Here is a 22,593-nt window from a genome sequence, read left to right on the forward strand (position 1 = left end):
AGGGTTTCTCTGTGTATCCCTGGCTGTCCTGGAACTCACTCTGTAGACCAGGCTGGCCTCGAACTCAGAAATTCGCCTGCCTCTGCCTCCCGAGTGCTGGGATTAAAGGAATGCGCCACCATGTCCAGCTTCTTGTGACTGTTTTAATCCAAGCACGGTTCCATGGTAATAAACAAAGTTCAGAGAACCAGAAGAAACAAGTTGCTGTCATCCCATATCGGGACATCCCTTGAGTTTATGTGATGTTTCAGGCTCACACTCCAAATGTGTCATTCTGATGGTCAAGTGCACAATGGGGAGAATCAGCCCTTATAGCTTTAAAGGATGAGTTTAGTTGGGACTAATTTTGAAGTTCCAACACCTAAACTGTTATTCAGAATCTTGGGAATCCTGAAGCCCCTGAAACGTGGTACTTAACTCATAAGTAAAACAAACTGTAATTAATTTTGCCCACGATAGAAATAACTAGGCACATGGTGTCCAAGAGAACCCTTCAATAAAGAACTGTGATAAATATCCCATTTCATAAAAGGTACCATGCCCTCCAGATCAAGTGAGGCCACCTTCTCTCATGGCACTGTGACAGTCAATCATAGTTATCAACTTGACTGGGATGAGCAGCATCTAAGAGTAAAGTACACAGCTGGCCGTGTCTTTGAGACATTTCCAGGGGTTTATAGTGGCTTTGACTTATGGAGGGATTAATTCCTTGATAAATGAATAACATGGCAGATTTATTAGAAAATGATGTTATAGTTATGGAAGAAGGTAGTACTCACTCTGGTGAGGGCATAGCTTTATAAAACATTTATTTTTATCATTTCAAAAAAAGAAGAGGGAGAGAGAGAGAGAGAGAGAGAGAGAGAGAGAGAGAGAGAGAGAGAGTGTGTATTTGCTCAAGTGAGTACAGGTGCCATCAGACAATTAAGGAGGGGGTCAGATGCCCTGGGACCATGCACTGTCTGACTTGGGAAGTCTTATTTCTGCAAGAGCAGCAAGGGCTCTCCACAGCCCTGCCTCCTGTCCAGTCCTTGGTGAGAGTGGAGGGTACTTAGAGATAACAGCTTGGCTGGACCGTTTTAAGATGACTGCAATTATCTTTCTCCTTATGTGTTTATCAGTTCATCACTGAAATTACCAAAAATCAGGGAAAAAAAGGTATTTTCAGATGGTTCCTGAAGCTAATTACCACAGGAAACAGCCCAATTTCAGCAGTCATTTTAATTTTCTTAAAATATCTATCTATCTATCTATCTATCTATCTATCTATCTATCTATCTATCTATGTACCTATCATCCATCCATCACGCGCACACGTGTGTGTGTGTGTGTGTGTGTGTGTGTGCATATTGCTAGGGCACATGTGATAAGGTCAGAGGTTAACTTGTACAAATCGGTTCTCTTCTCCAATGTGAGTCTTGGGGTTTGAACTCCTGCCCTCAGTCTTGGCAGCAAGTGCCTTTGCCTGCAGAGGCATCTTGACTGGCCCCAAGCAGTCTGTGTTGCCTCATTCTGCATCTATGAGGCTCAAGTTGACAAAACAGAATTTACAGTTAATTTAAATGTTTCTCTTTGAAGTGACATGAATCATGGAGCTTCCCTGAAAATCCTATTTGGAGTCGTGAGGCGAGAGCCAGCTACCCAGAGGAGATGTGTGATAAAGTTTCCAACTGTGGGCGCTTCCTTCCACACAAGTGAGTTCTCATTCTCCTTCTGGTGAATTAAGAGAAAATGGCAGTCGATTCTCATTTCTGGAATGATGTTAGAATTCTATAGAGTGCTTTGAAAACCACTCAGCAAGAATAGTTCCAGATGAGGGCTGGTCCCCCGGACTTATGACTCCTGACCACATACACTGCCCCCGTGACATCGCTGGGTTTCGTTGTGTGTCCCTATCTAGAACGGCAAGCATGCACCCTCCAGTTCTTTATTTGCATTTCAACTTATGAGACTGCTGCAGAATGAGGGGGAAGAGGCAGGGCGAATTCGTTTTCTTCTCTCTTGGCTGAAGTACCTGGTAAGGAATGGCAGCCAATTTACAGGAGAGGCGTGCTTTGTTTTCTTTACCAAATCCAATTACTTTTGAGATTTGAAGAATGGGGCAGAAACGCCGGGCAGTGTTTGTCTAGGGAACCGTGATTCCAAAATCAAGTCCTCAGAGGACAGAGACAAATGCCAGGCTCATTATCATCTGACTCTGCTTGGTATATATCTTTTAATACTTAGACAAAATGAAGAAATTCTCAGAAGTGTTTAGCTAATTAAATTAGTGACACTGGACGTTCAAGATGTGCTGTAAAATTGACTTTTTCTTTTTGGGATAGCAGATGACACCCTTAATCTTAAAAAGGTCTTAATTCCATGGTTTACTAGGCATTTTGAAGATTTTTTTGCCCCTCAGATTCCATACCCAGTTCTAGTTCAATAATCCAAACATGAATAGTCTAATCAATCAGTGGCATTGTCCAGCTGTCAAGATATTAATTAGCTGAGACTGGGGTACAGAGAGAAGATCCTTAGGACTGGAGTCAGCAGAGCCAGTGCAGAAGCAACTGCCTCCCTGTGCTAGGCTGTACATTCAACTTCAGCACCGCAGTCTACACTACAGCACAGAGCGACAATGTCTACTGCAAACACTAATAGCTATCTTTGTCATGGGCAGAACCCTGGCACCCTCGAAGACGCAGCTGCTGTTAGTTCCAGGAATATGCCACCTCACCTGGGGAAAAAAGGCTGTGACAGATGGAATTCAGCTAACGATTCTGAAGTACAATGTAATTCAATGTAATTTGATGTAATTCGGGGAGGCTCAATGTAATTTCAATATTCCGGATGAGACAAAGGAGGGGGTTAGAGGGAGCCAGAGAACATAAGACAGGCAAAGATCTCAGCAAGGATCCTTCCGGAACCCAGCAAAGAAAGAAATCAAGTTGCCTTAAAGAGCAGAGCCCTGGCCTGGAGCCTGATTTCAGTCAGTGAACCTGGCCTGAAGGCTCTGCCCCATCCCCCAGAGTGGTGAGACAGTGAATCGCATGATACTAATGTGCACATGTAATGACGCAAGCCATGGCAGACACTAAGTGTGCAGCAACGCTACAGCACAAGCCGGAAGGGACACAGACTCAGCTCACCATAAGACTCAAAGATCATACTCTTAGGGAGTCTGTCTGAGAGAAGGAGTTAGTAAGACCACTCACACTCCTGCAAGTAAAGTAATTTACATGATCTCCCTAGAGATGGGCGCCTCGCAAACCCCTACAGTGTTCCTAAATAAGACAGTTTTCATTCATGTTTGAAATCTCTCCCCTTTCAATACATAATAGGATATTTTTCAGTCAAAACATTAGACAACTTTTAGCTATTTGTTATAAAATTTGGATTTTTCCCAGGTGCATCATCTTCTGTGAGGCCATTTGGAGCATGTTCATTTTGTTAACACAAATGTACTTTTTGCTTCATGAACACTTCAAGCCCCGGAAACTACCATCCTATCCTTCGCTTCTGTAGGTCTGACCATATTAGATCCTACATAGACTTAGAATCATAAGTGATAATACAATATTTATCTTTTGGTTTTGGCTTATTTCATTTAGCATATGCAGACACACACATTTACACACACACACACATGCACATTCTATGTAATAGGCCTATATAAATGCACCATGTGTGTGATGTGTAACATACATGTATACATGTCATATATGTGAAAGGTATGAATGATATGTAGCATAATATATCAGAAATACGACATGTATTACAGAAATTGTTCAGCTCGAAGCCTGAGCATTTCAAAGGGGTCTGGCTTAGAGCTTACCTGTGATATGCTACTTTTGTTATTAGGCAGTGTAACTGAAGCCTGGACTGTTCACTCTCTGATTCTTGTCTGAAGGACTCTGCAAATCTCTTTATTCTTTCTCTCTCTCTCTCCTTCCTCTCCTCCCTCCCTAGCCCTGTCTGTTTCTGAGGCAGAGCCTTCCCATGCTGTCAAAGCGAGTCTTTGAAGTCCTGGGGTTAGGACACCGTTCTGCCTCGTCCTTTCAAGCCCACAGACTACCATGCCCAGTTTAGTTGGTCTGATTTAAGTTATTGAGAAATATGTGTGTGTGTGTGTGTGTGTGTGTGTGTGTGTGTGTGCGCGCGAGCAAGCGTGTACGTATATAGGAATCTATGTGTGCATCTATCTAACTAGTCAGGCCTAAAATACATTCAAATGTTGACACACAGGGAACTTCAAATTCTTGTGAGAAAAATGGGCTAACATGTGAACAGTGACACAATAATTTACTAGCCACTACAAAGACGAAAGCTACTCCCAACATCCCACATCTTTTAAAGCTAAAAACATATTAAAATTAGAATAGAGACCATTGTTAGAATGTTGGAAAAGAGGATTTACTTCCCTCTGACAGAAAAAATTAACACTTTTTAGACAAAAGGCACATAAATAAGGTTAGAAAATGATTCCATTATATACACTAGACAAATGAGTAAGATAAAAGTGGTCACTACAAATCATTTTTATGAAGTGCCAACGGATGTGAATGGGCTATTCGTAGAGGAGAGATAGCCATTGCTCACGAGAGAAGTAATTGGGGAAATGCAAATTAAAACAAGGAGATATCAACTTTCCATCCATCGAGCAGGCGCGATGATAAAACCTTAGCTAGCATTAATCATTGCCTGGGATACATAACAAGGGTTCTTGAAACATAGCCAAGTGTAAATGTAGTTTCCAGTGGCTCCATATCATAATTCCAGCCATTACTGGGGATAATCGATGACAGGCACACAAAAGGACATTCACAAAGAGTGCTAGTGGTCCTGGTGTTTGAGGTAACCAAACACAAGCTCTCTATCTACCAATAAGAGTGGAGTAAACAAATCAAGGCGAATCCACACCACCCAGCACTGAGCTACCACCCACAGTCACTCAGGAGGTCCCACAGTCACTCGGGAGGTCCCACAGTCACTCAGGAGGTCCCACAGTCACTCAGGAGGTCTCCAAGTACCCTTGTTAAGGGAAATGTAGGCACCGCTTAGGAGGCTGGGCTTGCGGTTCAAGGGGAGACAGCTTGCCTAGCAGACCTGAGGGCCTGGGTTTGATTCTTTGCATGAAAGAAAGAGAAGGGGGGAGGAGAGGTATGCAGGGAGAGACAGGGACAGAGACAGAAGCAGAAGTCTAGCCCTTAGCACAGAATTTGTCATTTCGGTAATGGCAGCGAACTGTTACTTAAGAGGTTCACTCTAGAAGGCAGTGATATTTCTGTAGAGGACAGACTTGCTGGGTGTCAGCGAGCTTCCCATTTTCCTTTCTTTCTACCTGTAGAGTTGGATCTTTGACAGTGAGGACTTAATTACACGGCTAGGAAAGACACAGAAAGCGCACTGGACTTTAAGTGTATCTCGAAGCTTGAGGATTTTAAGAAGATACAGACATCCTTTTTAAATCTTAGGAAATTGTACGTTGTAAAAGGATATCCAGGGACGTTAAGTACTATGTGCCTTCAATTCTAAGGCATTCATTTTAAGATTAACCATTAAAAACAGCTTTCTGGAGCGTTTGTACGGACGCTGGAGCTCACTGAATGGGTGCAAAGATTGCAAGATGTTATTCAATCTCACAAACACTTAGATCAGTGGTTCTTACCCTTTGGGTCATGACCCCTTTAGGGGTCAAGCAGCCCTCTCCCAGGGGTCACCTAAGGCCATCGTGATCCAGAGCAGAGGCAAATTACAGTTATAAAGTAGCAACGAAACGGTTTTATGGTTGGGGGGACTCACCACAGCGCGAGGAACCATATTAAAGGGCTGCGGTGTTAGGAAGGTTCAGAACCGCCGACTTACATAAAATAATTTGCAGGATATGGAAGTGTAAGGTCACAAGCTTGCTGCCCACTTCAATGAAGACACATCATAGTTGACAAACCCCTGAAGACCAGAGTCTGTGCTACTGGCAGAAACGTTTCCAGGGGTAAAGACTACGAAGGGCCAACATACCATCCACTGTAAACGTCTACACAGACAGACACAGGGTACCTCTCTCGTGCTGCGCACGCTCACCTTATTTGGGAATGGGAACTTGCTTGGTTCCACTTTGGCAGGAGCTTGAATGGCAGAAAGTGGAGGAAGCCAGGTCATCTCCTAGAGGTGAGATTAAAGACAGTGTTTTCAAACAAGAGTCTCAAGGTAAGCGGCTTGCAGAGCTTCAAGGAGCGTCAGAATGAATGTCAGCAATAAATCAAGGCTAAAAGGGAATTCAAAAGGAGATTTGAATCTCACTTTTATGAACAGTCCCGGACTCTCCCCCCAACACCTTTAAAGAGAGGGCTGTCCTATTTTTCATGACATACAAACAGAGGCTCGAACCATTTCACAAGATTCACGGGACATTTCTGAAGGTGTGCTTAAGACAGCTGAAATCTTAGCAATCTTTATTGGATGAATTGTCTAAACTATTAAAGATAAAAAAAAAAAAAAAAAAAAAGAATTCCCAACCAGTTCCATACATCATTGCATTCTTCATAAGAAATGGAGGGAAAAGAGAGAAATCAGCCACATAGATGCAGTAAAGAGAGAGAAGGCATCAAATTTTCTAAGCCAGTATTAGCACATCTTGAGTCTGTGCACACTAATATGTCACATGCTCTTTCACAGACACTGGCTCCTGAGCTACAAAAGGAGGGGGGGGGGTGTTCACATTTAGTATTTTTCTTCAGTTTTGTCTCCTAGAAGGCAGCTGCCACCAATAACGTATGAAGGGATTAAATTGATTCCTGATGACCAAGAGGATCAATGAAAACAGGTTCTGAACCCTGCTTTTTAATTGTCCTGCATTTTCATGTCTGAGAAAACATGAACCTTAACTGATTTCTTTTTAAAAAGAAAAGTAAGACATTTGCTCTGTTGGAGAGAGCACCCCCCTCTGGTAGGCAAGGCTTTGAGAAAGGACCCTTCCAGGTTTGGGAAATCCTAGGATGGTCTTGAGTCTTCTTCCCCTGAGTAGCTCTCTCCTGCAGAGCCTCAGATGGGGCAGCATTCACAGGGGAGCCAAGGGAAGGTGAGCACCCTGGCCACCTGTGAGGGTTTAGTGGACCTCCACCTGCTCTCCCATGATACACGTGCCGCAGGCAGGAGGGTTTAGCAGTCAACTTTCAAAGTGTCCCTTCTCCAGTCTGCAGTCATCAAGGACAGACCCCGGTGAGCCTATAACTTTATCTCCTCCCACCTTCCCTCTGAGGAGTAGGGATGCTGGGTTTGTATTCGGGGGGCATCACGTTCATGAGTGGGGGTACTTGCTGGCTTTTAAGGACAACCCTGTAGAATCCCCAAAGCATTTTACATTTTGCACCACTTCTTGACATGATCTGAGTCCACATCTATTATATATCTAATATGTAATAATATATATTCTGTATTCTCTACATAGTATACTATATAAAGTATATATAGCATAAAGTATGTATAGTACATACTTTATATAGTATTCTATATATACTGTATACACATATGTTGTATATCATACATTACCTAAGTATATAATTATATAATATATTATATAATATGCAGTATATAATATATGTAGTATACACACATATAAAATGTTTCTAGAAGAGTTACTATTGGTTCTCTCTCGTTTACTTTGAGCAGATTCAGAGTAGAAAGTTTCTCCCACTTTAGAGTCAGTACAACCAATTTTTCTTTCAATTTGATACTTAACACCACTCAGCTAACAGACAATTTGGATGACTTCTTGAAGAGCCTCCTCAAAGGTGTAACCACTCTTAGGGTCACTGGAACCTTTAGATTAAAGCTTCCTTTCACTTTCTCTGATCAGAGATGGCTGCTAAGGAGAAGGCACTGTGTGTCAGTACAGACCTGAGATGATGACTTCCAGCCCAGGACCTCTAGCTGGCTAGGTCGCTCTTCACCCTGGCTCCAGTCTGTCCCCTTTTCCATGTTCTTTGGACACTGTTCCTATGTTCTGTGACCTTCCTTGAACCTATTTTGTCTCTGACAACAACCAGAGGCGACTGGGTGTCAGTGTTCTCTAAGACAAATCTGTGGGTTCTCGTGGCAAGCAAGCCCCACCTGCCCTCTCCTCCTCCTGGGAACTAGATCCTTTCATTGTCCATTTAACTTTAACCTTTTCTTCCTCCTTGGCTTTGTCCTTTAAGAAAACTTGATCTCTTCTTTAGCTTTTCTTTATGTATATATTTCATGTCAATAGCCACTTTATTGTCATTTTTTTAAAGCACTATTTAATCATATTTTGCTGCAAACCACACACACGCACATGTTCACACACAAGAGAGTCTATGGAATATTGGGTATATGTAGTTTAAGGATAAAAAAAAAAAATGGGTGCTAGATGAACTCACAACTCACCAAGGTCTTATCATTCACCTTTCAGGAGAACCATCCCTCCTAAAGCTACTTCCAGTGGCCACATTCACTGGCTTCTCCTGAGAGGACATTTCTTCAGGGAGTTCTGCTTTACCTATCCCAGTTCCATGGCATCACCACCACCACTCTCGAGCTCCTCTCTTCCCGGTCATTCCTTTCTTCCTGACTATTCCTTGAATGTCTTGTGTTCAACCTACTCTCTATACCTTGGGAAAGCCTTTGCTATTACTGTGGTTTTAGAGATCATAAATGTGTATGCTACCCAAATACACAGCCAGCAGTGAACAGCCCACAGTAGGTGTCTACTGAGTCCCTTAACATGAGTACTCTATAGTCAATTCAAACTCACCACGGGTTGCCTCTTCCCCACAAGCTATTTCTCCTCAGTATTTTTTTAGGTCCTGGTTAAATGCACCAACATCTGTTACCTCTTCCAGCCGCAATCCTTGTAATCCTTACGGGAGCTTTCTCTTTTGCCATTCTGACACATGAAACAGCATCTTACATTAATTAAGCACTTAAAATAGAAAACATTTTTGCATGATTTTTTTTTTTTTTAGCACAAATCTACCACTAACTTCCAAAGGCAGGACTGATTACTTCTCCACTGATTACTTCCTCCATGAGGAAACCAAGTCTCTAACAGGCTAACGAACTGTTGAAGTTTACTCGCCGATTACTGCCTCAGTGTGTTCGACCTTCCGGGTTCTACCCACAGCTTCCTGCTCTCTGCATGCTGCTGGTATCACGTAGGCTCTGCCTATCCACAGGGCTGCCTCTCATCCACTCCCATTCCCTCCTTTCCAATGAAGCCTTCGGATGCCAAACCAAGGTTTGATTCAACCTGAGGATATTTGTCCTTCAACTTACCTACTGAGCCCCAAGGCAGGAACTGTACCATTTGATGGCCCTAGTACTTAATATCAAGCTTGTGTGTTTGGGGAATTTTTAAGTGCATATCATACTAAAATGTATGATTTCAGAGTCTCTGCCTTTCCTTCCTTTATGTTTCCTGCGCTACTAAGAAAATACGGCATTATTTCGTCCTGCTTAGTAACCTCCTGTTCTACTCTCCTCTTAGGCTACAGTCTTTTTCCACATGTATGCCGCGTGACTTGTCCCACATGTCAAGTTAGCCAAGAAACTTCACAGCTCCTAACATGTCGTGATCATATATGTGACAGACAGAAGCACAATGATTATGACAACCACAGATGAGGGTGGTACCCAACAGTTTGTGATAGTTCCTTGCAAGTGGTCCCATTCATGCCCATCCATCTAAGGTGATATTATTTCACATTAGAGATGAGGAAGATAGAATAATATAGGGGCGGGTCTGATGCTAAGTTCCTGTTACCCAATTGGCTCTTGATCTGTCAGTAAATAAGCCATGGGCAGAAGGAATAGGCAGCACTTCTAGGTCCCTGGAGGAAAAGAGATTGACGAAGGGAGGAGAAAGGTTTGCTATGCTTTGGAGAGAGAAGAACCAAGCAGCCATGTGAGGTCTCGGGAAGAGCACGGATGTGGAGAGAGCTACGGACGCTTCTATAGGTGGGAGATCAGGGGTATTTAGCAGGGACTAGATGTATCTTAACTAAAGTTTAGGACTGATGGGAGGTGTAGAGATAGGAATATTGTTAAGGGCACGCTTCTCCAGGCAGGAGATAGTAGTGCCCAGCAATTGTGTCCAAAGGCAAGTTGAAAAGGAACACCTGTGTCTGTGTCTTTTATCTGTGGATTTAAGGGAAGCTGGGTGGGGGCTGTTGGTGCTGCCTGTTTACATAGGCTGGGTAGTGAAAGCTACACAAAACAGAACACCGAGATTTTTTTTTTTTTAGATTTATTTATTTATTTATTTATTTATTTATTTATTTATTTATTTATTTATTTATTATATGTAAGTACACTGTAGCTGTCATCAGACACTCCAGAAGAGGGCATCAGATTTTTGTTACAGATGGTTGTGAGCCACCATGTGGTTGCTGGGATCTTTTGAAGAGCAGTAGGTGCTCTTAACCACTAAACCATCTTACCAGACCAGAACACCAAGATTTATTCATTCAATTGCTTCATCCATGTCACAGCTGCAGTGTGGCCTTGTGTCGGTCATCCAGGATCTTCTCATTCTGGTGCACTTGCCTTCAGAGCTTTAAGCCGTGTGTGTGAGAGCGACATAAAGGGACCCGTGTAGGTCTCACTCCCCTTACTACTGTGTAACACTCAAGGCTGAGTGAGTCTCTCTTTGTTTACGAAGGGCCTGCCTTGGATGAGTACCCGTTCCCTGTGCTGCTGCACTTCAAAGCATCCATGACAGTTCTGTGCCTTTGCTGGTGCTCTCCATTGTTCCAATATGACACACAAGAGTTCCCTCCCCGGGCTCATCCCGAGCACTGACTGTTTGCTCCTCTCAGAGTCTGTTCTGTGCTGTCGTGTTAAAAGTGCACTTCTCAATCTATACCTGTGCTTCCTCTTCTGATGTTTTCCTCCCTGCTGAATAAAAAAAATCACACCCAGGAGACACCTGTACTTTCCTTCACGAAGATCCAGTCTTACTCAACAGAATTAACAAATGGGATCCTAATAACCTTTCACGAGAATGCTTAGATACACTAAACTCGAGACCTTAAAGAGGGGCTGCAAGTCTCTCAGGCAAAGGGGCTACTTAAGTGTGCGTCAGCCAGAGCATTTTCTATAGTGAGTCCTCCCTAGAAGGAGGTGAGCTGAGCTGAACAGTGTCAATGTAAACTTTCCTGCTGAGGCTGATTTAAGTGTTGCGCTGCATTTCAGTGGGATTTACCCAACCAACCAGTCTAATCAAACACAAAAATGAGTAGTGAATGTGGACACTGTTGCATAGGACAACCAAGCAACAAAACCACAAACCTTTTATGGACTATTTAAATAAGTTTTCTAATGTAATGCAAGGATGAAATGTTATATATTATAATATGCAATGGCTTTATGAGATATGCTTTGTATTTATTGAAATTATTCACTAAGGTTGTGTAGGAAAACCAGGGGCAGACAGACATCTCTATTTCTCTTGTCACTAGCTCAGCAAGCATACCTAAGTCACAGCTCAGTACAGTACGATGGACCTCAGCTGTGGTATTCTTGAAGAAGAGGGAATGGGAATATCATTCCTTGAGTCAGGCATAAAGATTGAATCAGATAACACACACAATAACACAGCAGAATGCCCCATATCTAAGCATTTATCAAGGAAGCACAGATCAATATCACACTGTGTATGATCTCGCCTCTAAAATGAGAAATATAATTTATTTCTGAGCTTTAGATGTTGGAAGCCTAAGACATAAGAACATATGACAAAGTGTGTTTGTTTTAAAAATAAATAAGGCACCACTCATGTGTAATCTGTTGTTCAGTTAGTAATTATTTATACAAATTATGTTACTAGAACTGAAGTTATTCATAGAATTATGATTCATAAGGGTGATTTGCACTTTATTTTTGAAGATAGGTCCCTAGGTTTTCTGAAATGAATGTATCTGTGACAAAATAACAGGAGCTGGTCAAGTAAATGAAGTAATTAAGTAATTAAGACCTGATAGAAAAGCTTTCAGTTGAAATTTATTCCTGGTACTGATTAAAAGGGTGAGCAAAGATTCCCCCACCCCACATGTATTACAGGATATTTCCACTGCTTCTGGTTACTCTACAGGACCCTATTGCTGAAGACACCTCAATACTTACATCAAGAAATCAAGCTGGTGCTCCAATAGAAGCTCTGCTACTCACCATTGCTAACTAGCATTCACGGTACTACCAGAAGAGAAGAGTAAGCTCCAGTTTCATCAGCTACAAAGTCTGCAACCTGTAACAGTGACCTGCCAGTAAGATAGATCCGCTGGGGCAATAGTGGCACAGATGCTGTGCAAGTAACCAACTGTTGACTGGATTTAGGGCCTGCTCCACGAGATAGAACCCATACTTGACACTGTTAACTAGGTAACGGGTTTCATCAATTGGACTTCAGGGCAGGCTTCATGTTCAGTTTTACCCAACACAAAATGGACTCCATGGAGTGTGTGTGTGTGTGTGTGTGTGTGTGTGTGTGTGTGTGTGTTCTTTTTTGTTTCTTTTTAAGAGAGAGGAAGAACATGAGGTTGGGTGGCTAAGAGGAGAACCTTGGTGGAGCTTGAGGACGGAAAAATATGATCAAAACATACTGTATAAAAATTAAGAACTAAAATAACAAATAATAAAGAACAGGCAAAAGTATGATTTCTCATTCTTGTCCAATTTCCCCTCAGCTTGCCTCATATTACCTTCTTTACAGAGAAGAATGTAGTTTTGTGTCAAGGATAGAGATTCTCGTCCCCTGCATCCAGGGTCTCTATCCCCATCCACACTCCCGATATCGAGTCAGCCTTCTTTGATACTTCACTTTATTTACAGCAGGCCCCCCTTATCCTCAGGTGAAATATGCCAGGACCCCACAGGGGAAGCCTAACCCTGGATCCCAAAGAATCCCGTGTGTACTATGTCTTGTCTTGTGCATATAGACCCATGATGAAACCCTTTTATGACACAGCCATTGCGATCATAAACTCTGTAGGAGCTGTAGAAGTTTACATGAACCTTCATAACTCAAGACCTGCCAAGAGCCACTCATGGATAGGAAAGGAGCTTGTGGGATGCTATCTCTCCCTGTCAAAACTGATGCCAACTGCTAGACACCGGGTTGGAAGAGCCATTAGTTTCAGATTCCTCACCCCACCACCATGACCCCACCAGGCTCCCCTGGCTGGTGTCACATACATGGCCACGCAGACGACCCTGGTAAAAACAACCTAGTTACAAAATAAAAAGACATGATCATGGAAAAAGGAATGCAGGGTCGGGTATAACAGGTAGGAGGGAGGGAGAGGTCTTGCTGGCAACAGGTGGCCATCTTCACAGGGTGGACAACCAACTACAGCTTTGTTCTCAGAAACATTGTTTTCTAAGTAGGACCATGGCTTAACTCTGCCACCCAGGAACAGAAGGGTTAAATGCTGGAGCTGCAGTTTGCGTGTGGTGCTGACAGCTGTAGAGTAGAGTAGGGTTTCATTTTCAGTGTCTATAAAAGAATAACCACCCAGATTTTCAGCCATTTCACAGGTATCATTCATGCGGTGACATTCCTAACAGGTTAGTGTCACCACCATCAGAACACGATAATGTCATTAACCTCCCAATCTGCTCCATGCAGGCGGCTCAGGGGAGCTCTGCCCTCTGTGGAAGAGGACAGCATTTCTGAGGAGTTTGGTCTTGGTGGAGGCATCTGGGAATAAGAGGAGAAAAAGAAATGCTCTTTCCCTGGTGTGTTGGAAAGCTATGCCCTAACCACCAACCCACACATGGTGCTTGAGGAAAAGGTCAGCACTGGCCCTCACATGTAGACTCCAGGGCTGGCCAGCAGGGCTAGCTGGCTCCATCCAGAGAGAGAAAGTCATAGCCAAGAACAGAACTTTAAAGACGACATCCCTTGTCTACTTGTCTACGGTAGAAGGGTTTGGGCTTGCAAAAAAGGAACAGTGAGTGCATTTGATCTCACTGCAAGCCCTGTCTACAGTGAAGCTGGTCAGACGTCAAGGATAAAATGAGACAGTCCAGAGGAATCAGCCAGGGAAAGAGCATTCAACACAAACTTTGAAGATTGACAAAACTAATAAGGTCACCATTTTCCTAATGGAAACACTACTCACAGAAAGCTTTGGGACAAAAAGTGGTAGGTGCTGGGGAAAATGTACCTTCTAAAAATATTTGCTTAAGAAATTTCTGTAGTATAGGCTGTGAAAATGCCAGAAACCATGATTGCAACTGGTTTATATGTGGCTACAAATAAACAAGTGATTGATAACTGTTTAAAGAGTGAGCAAAAGTCACAGCGATCTTAAAATTCAGGAACAGAGCCATCGTGAACCAAAAGTAACCAAGACGGGGATTCGCAGAAGCTGCACTCGCATCCTTTGGTATCAATGGGAAACCATCCTAAGACCCCCCCTACACCTGCAGACTCTTCCTCAGATAGAATGTCATAGTATGTGCATCAACCTTGTATACCATCTCCTCACACACATTCAGCCATCCACAGATGGCCTGTGCTCCCGACAGAGTTCTTACTGCTCACCACGCATGAATCCTTTCTCCGAGTATCTTTGATCAGTGGATGGGGAGATCTCAGAGTGGGGTGCTAATTCAGCCAATCGTCTGCAATGCCTGGACTCTGCCCTCAAAGGGGGGAACGCATCAAGGGATAAAACTCAGTGGGATCATCGGAATGGGTTGCAGAAAGAACATGCCACTCAGTCCTCACAGACGGAGAAATGCAAAACCCACAAGTGCTCCAGGCAGCAAACACTGCGAGAGTCCCGCTTACTAAAAGGCTGAGGCCACAGGATGAAAACCCCACTCAGGCGGACTTGAGTTGTCTCTAGAAATGCAGGGTTCTCCACAGAAAGTCAAGATGTGACCTCCAAATTTTATCTTCAGGTTAAATAACCTAATTTTGGATTTTTTAGAAGGATGCATTTTGTAGGTGCAGTTGTGTCTTTGAGGGGCAGGAACACATAAGAGGCTCCTCTCATTCTCTAGTACTCTCGACTCGAAGGAGCCCTAATACTGCTCAGGAACTATAATTTTAAAAAATACATTTTTTAAAATTTTATTTTTAAATCCACCTGTCTTTGTATGCCACTTCATCACTTATGTTTAGAATACATTAGAATTCTCATTCCTCAGTCTACGGTTGTTTTTATAACTCTCAGTGGATTAAAATGTTAAAGTCAAAGAATTTAAACTGGGTTCTCAGAATTTAAATTTGCCAGGGCAGGGGTGCACAGCTGCAGGGCTGGAGACTCCCTGCAAGCCAGTTGTCAGCATCTCCAACCCTGGGCTGCAGCCCACACAGGTTAGTCTCCAGTCTGTGCTCCTGATGAGATCAAGTAATTGGCATAATTTTAAATTTAAAAAAAATTTAAGTTAAAATAATAAGCATCTGAGGAACTCTGGGGGCATTTCCCAAATTCTAAATACAGGCTCGGTTCTTCTCTGGGCTGTTTCTGAGAATCCCATCAGATTGAGGTGGGCAACAGCGAGGGCAAAGTCACAGTACTGACTGTACTGCCATCCCCTTAGCTTTTGGCTCACGTGAAAGGGTAAACACCTTCTGAGAGACACTTAGGGCTTATAATTAATCTCTGAAGTGTGGTTTGCAGCCATTAAGTTGCTCTTTTGTAATACAGCTAAAGGAGAAGACTGCATTACTCTGACCAGACAGGAAGATCAAGGGGAAAGTGGGTGCATTTTGGGTCAGATTTTCCATTCCCAAACTCCTTTCTATAAGTATGGAGGAAAATAGCCATTTGACAAACTCCTGTGTCAATCAATCAATCAATCAATCAATCACAGAGAAACAGAATCGTTGAACAGGATCAGGGATGGCCTATGAAACCCCAGGAGCTGGGATGACGTATACATCCTTGAATAAGACTGGCCCTGCCACAAACTAGCAGGGTGAGCTTGCATGAATAGTTTTTTTCCCCCTACTATTACTATTATCATATACAAAATTATACTAACCATAGTTAAAGGATTAATAGAAATAGTGATAAGTATACAAAGAGTCTAGAATGTCTGGCACACAGTAGGTACTCAGTCACTGAGATTTATTGCTATAATACCAACTTTATAATTACTGTTGGCAGCTTTTGGCTTGGGCCTTACGAAGGGAGAGGATAAATAAAGAAGGCATTTATGAGTTTGTTTTTTAATCTATTTTACTCTGTTAATTATTTAATATTTAACTGGTAAATTATTCATAGTCAAATAAAAGGCATAATAAAAGAATGCTTATTAAACAATAATTTGCTTCCCCACTCCCTTGCCACTGGAGCCTCGTGCACAAACAGAGGGGAGCGTGTGCCGTTGTGTCTAGAGCTTCCTCAAAGAGTAAGCTGGGTTCACCATCTTTAAAAAGCTGGCTTATCATGGAAAGGAGCCCGGAACATCAGCTTTAGGCCTAAGGTCAACCCCTGGTATAGCCCTGGGTAGCTATGAGCTATGGGTAGGTACACTGCCCTAGGCCCTCCTCTGCAGGGGATGTTGGGCAGGGGGTGAACACAGCAGTAGAAGGCTTTGTATAGCAGGGCAGGGGACAGACAGAGCAGGGCAGGCAAGGCTGCACAAAAACAAACCCGAGTCACCAGAACCAGGAAAAACACTGCAGGTACAGCTCCATGTATGGTGGACTTCTTACTCAACGATCGAGGGTGAGGCTGGTCCTGCCTACAGCCTGAGCCCATCCCCTTTCAGACATGTCCCAGCTAAGTTCCCTTCGGCTACTCTGGTTTTTGTCTATAAGAGACTTCATTACTTGTGGGGGACATGTTTTAAGATTCCAGGAAATGCCTGAAATCTTGCATATTACTGTGCTTATTCCCATGTGTATGTCCACAGATTTGAACAGCATCCCCATTTTAGTTATGGGTTGGGTCATTATCAACCAATCATTTGGACACAAGACCTGTGACAGGGTGGTGGTGGACTGTGGTAACCACACAGTCCACCTTAGAGCCACTAAGGAATCAGCAGGCAGGGTGAAAACAGCTGACAGAAGGAAGATTCCTGTCTCAGGAGGCAGAGAGCGGGGCAGGAGCAATTTCAATCTGCAACAATTCAAATAGCATGCTTGGAGTTATTCACTTAGTATTTTTGGACCTTGGTGAAATTGCCAAAGACAAAACTGCAGAAGGTAGAGGACCTTACTGTGTTGACTTTATTCAAACACTCGAGGTGACTGTATCACTAAATAGCACACACAGGGGGTCCAGCTCAATAGGAATGTCTGTTGGTCTCAAGGATGAAGCGGAAAGGCAGGATGGCTTTGCAGGAAATAGGAAACATCACCAAACACCAGCAGCCATCCAATCTCTAGGGGACAGTTATTTAGCTTTCATAAGTTCCATCCATGTTTCTTTTCTTTTCTTTCTTTCTTTCCTTTTTTTTTTTTTTTTTTATTTTTAAAGCATGAGGGCAACATCCTTAAAATGGGGCAGAAAAGGATTCAAATGGTTCCTCTCAGGAAATCATCTATCTGATACAAGATGTCAGGGTAGTCAGAACACAAACAACCGGATTGTTTGCTCCATTGCTTTCTGTGTTTCTGAAGGCTCACTACGCTGCAGTGATCCTTTCAACTTCTTCTTCTGGAGTGCTGGCATTTACAGGTACGTCCTGCTATCAGCTACTCTTACTGGAAGAAAATTAGAATAATAGAAGGATGAATTTGCAAAGATGTGGAAGGTATCTAAAGAAAACAAAGGTAAAAGGGGATGGTGGCCCATTATTAAAGTAAAAACAAAACAAAACAAAACAAAAAAACCAAAACCCCAAAACCCATAATTACCTGAGATGCAGTGGTGGTGTGGTATCCAAGGGGGATGCCCCTTCTCTGAGGAGAAAGGAAGGCAGCAGTGGGCAGAGGAATTTGGAAGGGTGGGGCTGGGGGGGCTGTTATTGGGAAGTAAAGTGAATAAAATAGAAAAAAAAGTAAACTATTTTAGAGAATAGGTAAACAAGGAAGAGCTAATGGAGAGTGCCGCATAGAAGACAGCAAGGATGGCCACGCTACGAGAGAAAATGGAGTGTGTAGATTTCACAGAGCTTCTCACTGACAACAGTGATTTCTCCTCTCTTGAGGCTAGGCCTGTACCCAGGAGAAGCAGGCTGACTTAGCAGAGCCAATCATCTCAGTTTTTATGAGACGCTTGAGTGTGTATCCAACTGAACGTGTGCTGAGCACTCACTGTGGGCCAGGTTTAGACAATAACCTGGCATACAAGAGAGATGCTTCCCGCTCCTAGGAAATGTAAGTATCAAAGGGGGCAGACAACTTGCACAATATTCGGCTCTGTAACATTCTGTAATATAACTGAAGGTACTATGCACAATGCATAATAACACCATAACTATTAAAACTGTGTCTCAGTGTGGGTCAACACATGCATATCAATGACTTTAATACCACACACAAGCAGAGATCATAGGATCATCGTAGTAGATGTAGAAAATGCCTTTGGCAATAATCAGAATTCCTTTGTGATACAAGTGCCAAAGAAACTAGGGACAGGGAGCAAACCTCAACACAATAAATGCGGTGTATGACAAACCTATGCGCAACTGAAATGTTTCCCCTGAAATCAGGAGCCAGACACTCTCTGCTCTTACTCAATATAGGCCTGAACTCGTAATCAAAGCTATAAAGCAAGAGAGAGAAAAATTTAAAAAGATAAATACCTGGTATTTTCTCATACCTACAGACTCCAGGTCTAACTAACATATTTACACAGACATGGAAGCAGAGGGGAACTGTAGGACAGGGGGAACGCAGGTTGTGGCGAGAGGGGACGAAGGAGCCTGAGGTGAGAAACACGGGCAAAGTGCATATACCATCACGTGGCACGTTGTTTTATACACTAAGTCATAATGTTGTCACACATTGTTTTGTACACTAACTACAACTACTTTAAAACCGATGATTCAGGGAAGACAGGATCCAGGGAAGACAGACAGCATTAATGGAACCATGCATCGGTTCCCAGGACTTCGTGTCAAATGCTGAGCTGCTTCTCTCAGTAGCACTGAGCATCTCCAGCAAGGGTGAACGTTAGGGATCCCAGACCTGGAGCGCGCACACCCTCTGACTTTGGTTGAGCCAAACCCCGGGAGGGGGCATTCCCGACTTAACAGTTTTGTGTGTATTTGTCTCTATTCCTGACATGAGGCCATTTTTAATTGCACACAGGATACTCGGGCTGTTAGATCATATGATTTCACTTCAATTTTTAATTTAATTAAGTAGTATCTTCATGGTCCTTTTTCTGCTTGGATAAATTATGCTTTTTATTTAAAAGTGAAACATTGTACAAATGCTAAGTCTGGGAGTGTGGGAACCCTCTAGGATATTAATATCTGCAGAGTCTACAGTGAAGAGTGTTAAACACAGGCTACTATCCATCTTTTATGTGAATATACTAATATGAAAGCCATACACACACACACACACACACACAGAGAGAGAGAGAGAGAGAGAGAGAGAGAGAGAGAGAGAGAGAGAGAGAGAGAGATTCATGTGTTCATTTGTATGTGCCTGTGTGTGGGAGCATGAACACATATGTGTGTGTTGGTGCTGGAGCCTGTGCCTGTGTGTGGGGTCAGAAGAAGGAAATGGGCATCCCCTAGCATCCTCTTCGATCCTTTGAGACAGGGCCTCTCCCGAACACAGAGCTTGCATTTTCTCAGCTAGACTGAAAGCTAGCAAGTCCCCATCCGAGCCGTCCTTTGACTCAGCCCCCATAGAGTTGGGGTCGGAGCAGTGTGTGTAATGCCTGGTTACTTGGGTGCTAGGATCCACGTTTTGGTCCTCAGTGTTGTACAGCAAGTTCTCCTAACTCCTCATATGCATATTTTTAATGAGGTCACACCATTGGCTAACTGGTTTGTTTGTTTGTTTGTTTAACTGAACATCTTCATTTCACATTTCACAGTGCCATACATAGACGCATCTCCTTCTTGAGGGCTGCAAAGACCACCTCGCTGTCTGCAAGGGATGCTCTTTGTTTACTCCCATGATATAGTTGCCTTGTGGTCATTTCTTCATTACTACAAATGATGCTTTGGCAAAAATCCCTGTGCCTGTACCTATTTGCATTTCTGTATTCTTCATTAGAATTACTTCCCAAAGATAATTTCTAGTCCAAATGGTGTGAATACTTATAATTTTGGTATATTACCAAGGTTTTCCTTTCTCAGTTTCTATCTCAACCTTGACCATCCTCATAAAAGGCCCCTCTCTCTAACCATTCTAATGCTTTCTTCAAAGGACACTTTTTATATTATCCCAATCTTACAGGAAAAAGATCTTTTAGCTGTTGTTCTAATGTTGCCTTTAATTGCCAACAAACCATATTCATTGGATATTCCCTTCTGATTTATGAAATATTTATTAATATCCCTTGCATGTTCTGATGTATAAATGTATTTTTCATATGGTTGTTTAAAGAATATAAAGGAAATTAACAGCCTGTTTTGCCATTTGAGTCACTATATCTTTCCCTTATTATTCATATACAAGGAGGAATTTGATGTAAAAATGAGTAAGACACTTGGAAGAAAAAAATAACTTTTGAGAAAAAAGGTGAGTAATAAAATTTTACTGCTAGGTATGAGGCTGGGCACTTTCTGTGTGACAGCGTTATACAAGCACGTGCCAGGCACACTCCATTGCCTACTGGCAAACTTCATGCTGAGTCAGAGAAACGGATTTTCAAGCATATTTGGTGTAATAAAAGCTTAAATAGGCCACTACAGCAACGTTCCTGTTTAGCCCTTGGTCGGATGAAGGTGACTGTCTCCCAGGGACCTAGCATGGTGTCAGCCACCAAGTGACACAGCAGAGGCCAGAGATGGCAGGACTTTTGTTCTTAATCTGTTTGAAGATAGAAAACAAGTCAGACCAAACCTCCAAATACACACACACACGCACACACACACACACACACACACACACACAAGTATGTGCACATGTATGTGTTTGACCTTTTGGAGTGCCAAAGTGTTCTGCAACTCTGTCATGATAACGGTTCCTCAAAACTCTGTATTTATCAAACTGACCATTTTAATTTATTCTTGCAACTTTTTTTTTTGGTTCATTTTTACACTACGAGTTCCTTTTATATATGCATTATATGTAAAATATACAGTGACCCGACTGGAAAAATATGTCATTAGTTTCCTAAATTTCCAAAGTATTCACCAAACAACAACACAAAAAAATACGTCCTCGGGTGTCATTGAGTCACTGGTTGGATGTAGGTTGCGTTCTGGCACAGAAATCCCTGTATAAGATGTGAAGAGGGAAGGGTTACCTGGAGTAGAGTACACACTGCAGGTTAAAGCAGAACGGTTGGGCGAGAGACTTGGGCAGGCAGCGGGGAGAGGAGGTAGAACAGGCTTGGGGGAGGTTGAGAATCCACAGTGTGACCCTGAGTGTGGTGGGACTGCCCTGTGAGGCTCAGGCAGATAAAACAGGTATAGGAAGGGAGTACCCAGGCCATGGGCAGCCTGAGAAGCAATTATTAAGACTCAGCAGCAATCAGTGAGGAACCTTAGGTCTGTTGTCCAGACCAGCACATCTCTTAAAGGGAAGGTGATTGGTCCAGACCCAGCACAGCTCTTAAAGGGAAGGTGGTTGGTCCAGACCAGCACACTTCTTAAAGGGAAGGTGGTTGGTCCAGACCAGCACACCTCTTAAAGAAAAGGTGGTTGGTCCAGGTGAAGCACATTAACAAAGGAGGGGACAGATTTCCAAGGAAGCAAGTTAAGTTTTATACCTGGAAGGCCTCAGAGAAAGAACCACAGAGCATAAACACATAGCAACAACATGGGGGTTGGAACGAGGGCACCCCGATTCTGGTCTCAGAGCTATAGAAGCCATAGAAGGCTCGCAAGGAGTAACATGACGTTTCCAACTCTTCAAACAAGGATGCCTGTAGATTGAGAAGACCTAGGTTGGCTACCTCTGCTGCAGAGTCACTTTGCAGAACATCTGAATGAAGACAGTTCCATCTTCTTTCAGCTTGTACAGGACTGATAAGAACATCTAATATGTTTTGTAGGACATAAGAGCCTTTATATCTATCACAGATATGGTTCTGAATGTTGAACAAATTCACTTCAGTAGTTGCACGCAGGCAGTCCCAAGTAATTCCCAGAACTGTGATTCTCTCACAGGCAAACCTTGCTCTCTTCTTCTCTGACCCTTCATGCACTATGACTAGGATAAACGAAGAAGACAGGAAGACAAGAGTAGTCTCTAGGTGTGGGCCAGGTGGCTGGGGCATGAGGTACAGCCAGAGGTAGGACATGCTCTGTGCCTGGCCAGATGATGCACTTGGCTTATTGGAGATCTGGCCTCTCCTTGTCTGTGAATTCCATGAAAGAAGAACACAGGAGTCAGAGTGTTTACAAAAAGGAGAAAATTGGATCGGGTATGTCAGTGACAAAGGTCTTGACTTCAGGCTCTGCTCTGTGCACCTCATCCACCCTTTGACACACCTTCTTTCTTCTCTATTTGTGAGGTATAATGGCAATTAAAAAATGTATTTTAACAGGCCTGAA

At 43.0% G+C, this 22,593-nt stretch overlaps 1 protein-coding gene across 4 annotated transcripts in view; it reads right to left on the reverse strand.

Annotated features, from left to right (window-relative positions):
- Window positions 1–22,593, reverse strand: part of Aff3 (AF4/FMR2 family member 3) — a 448,844-nt gene that overhangs the window by 156,746 nt on the left and 269,505 nt on the right. For all 4 annotated transcript variants that reach the window (XM_021197941.2, XM_021197940.2, XM_029538747.1 and 1 more), the window contains one exon: window positions 6,064–6,144. In XM_021197941.2, coding sequence (XP_021053600.1) covers window positions 6,064–6,144 — 81 coding nt within the window. The remainder of the gene's footprint in view (window positions 1–6,063; window positions 6,145–22,593) is intronic.

This window comes from Mus pahari, chromosome 5 (assembly GCF_900095145.1).
Source record: "Mus pahari chromosome 5, PAHARI_EIJ_v1.1, whole genome shotgun sequence".
Classification (NCBI taxonomy): domain Eukaryota; kingdom Metazoa; phylum Chordata; class Mammalia; order Rodentia; family Muridae; genus Mus; species Mus pahari.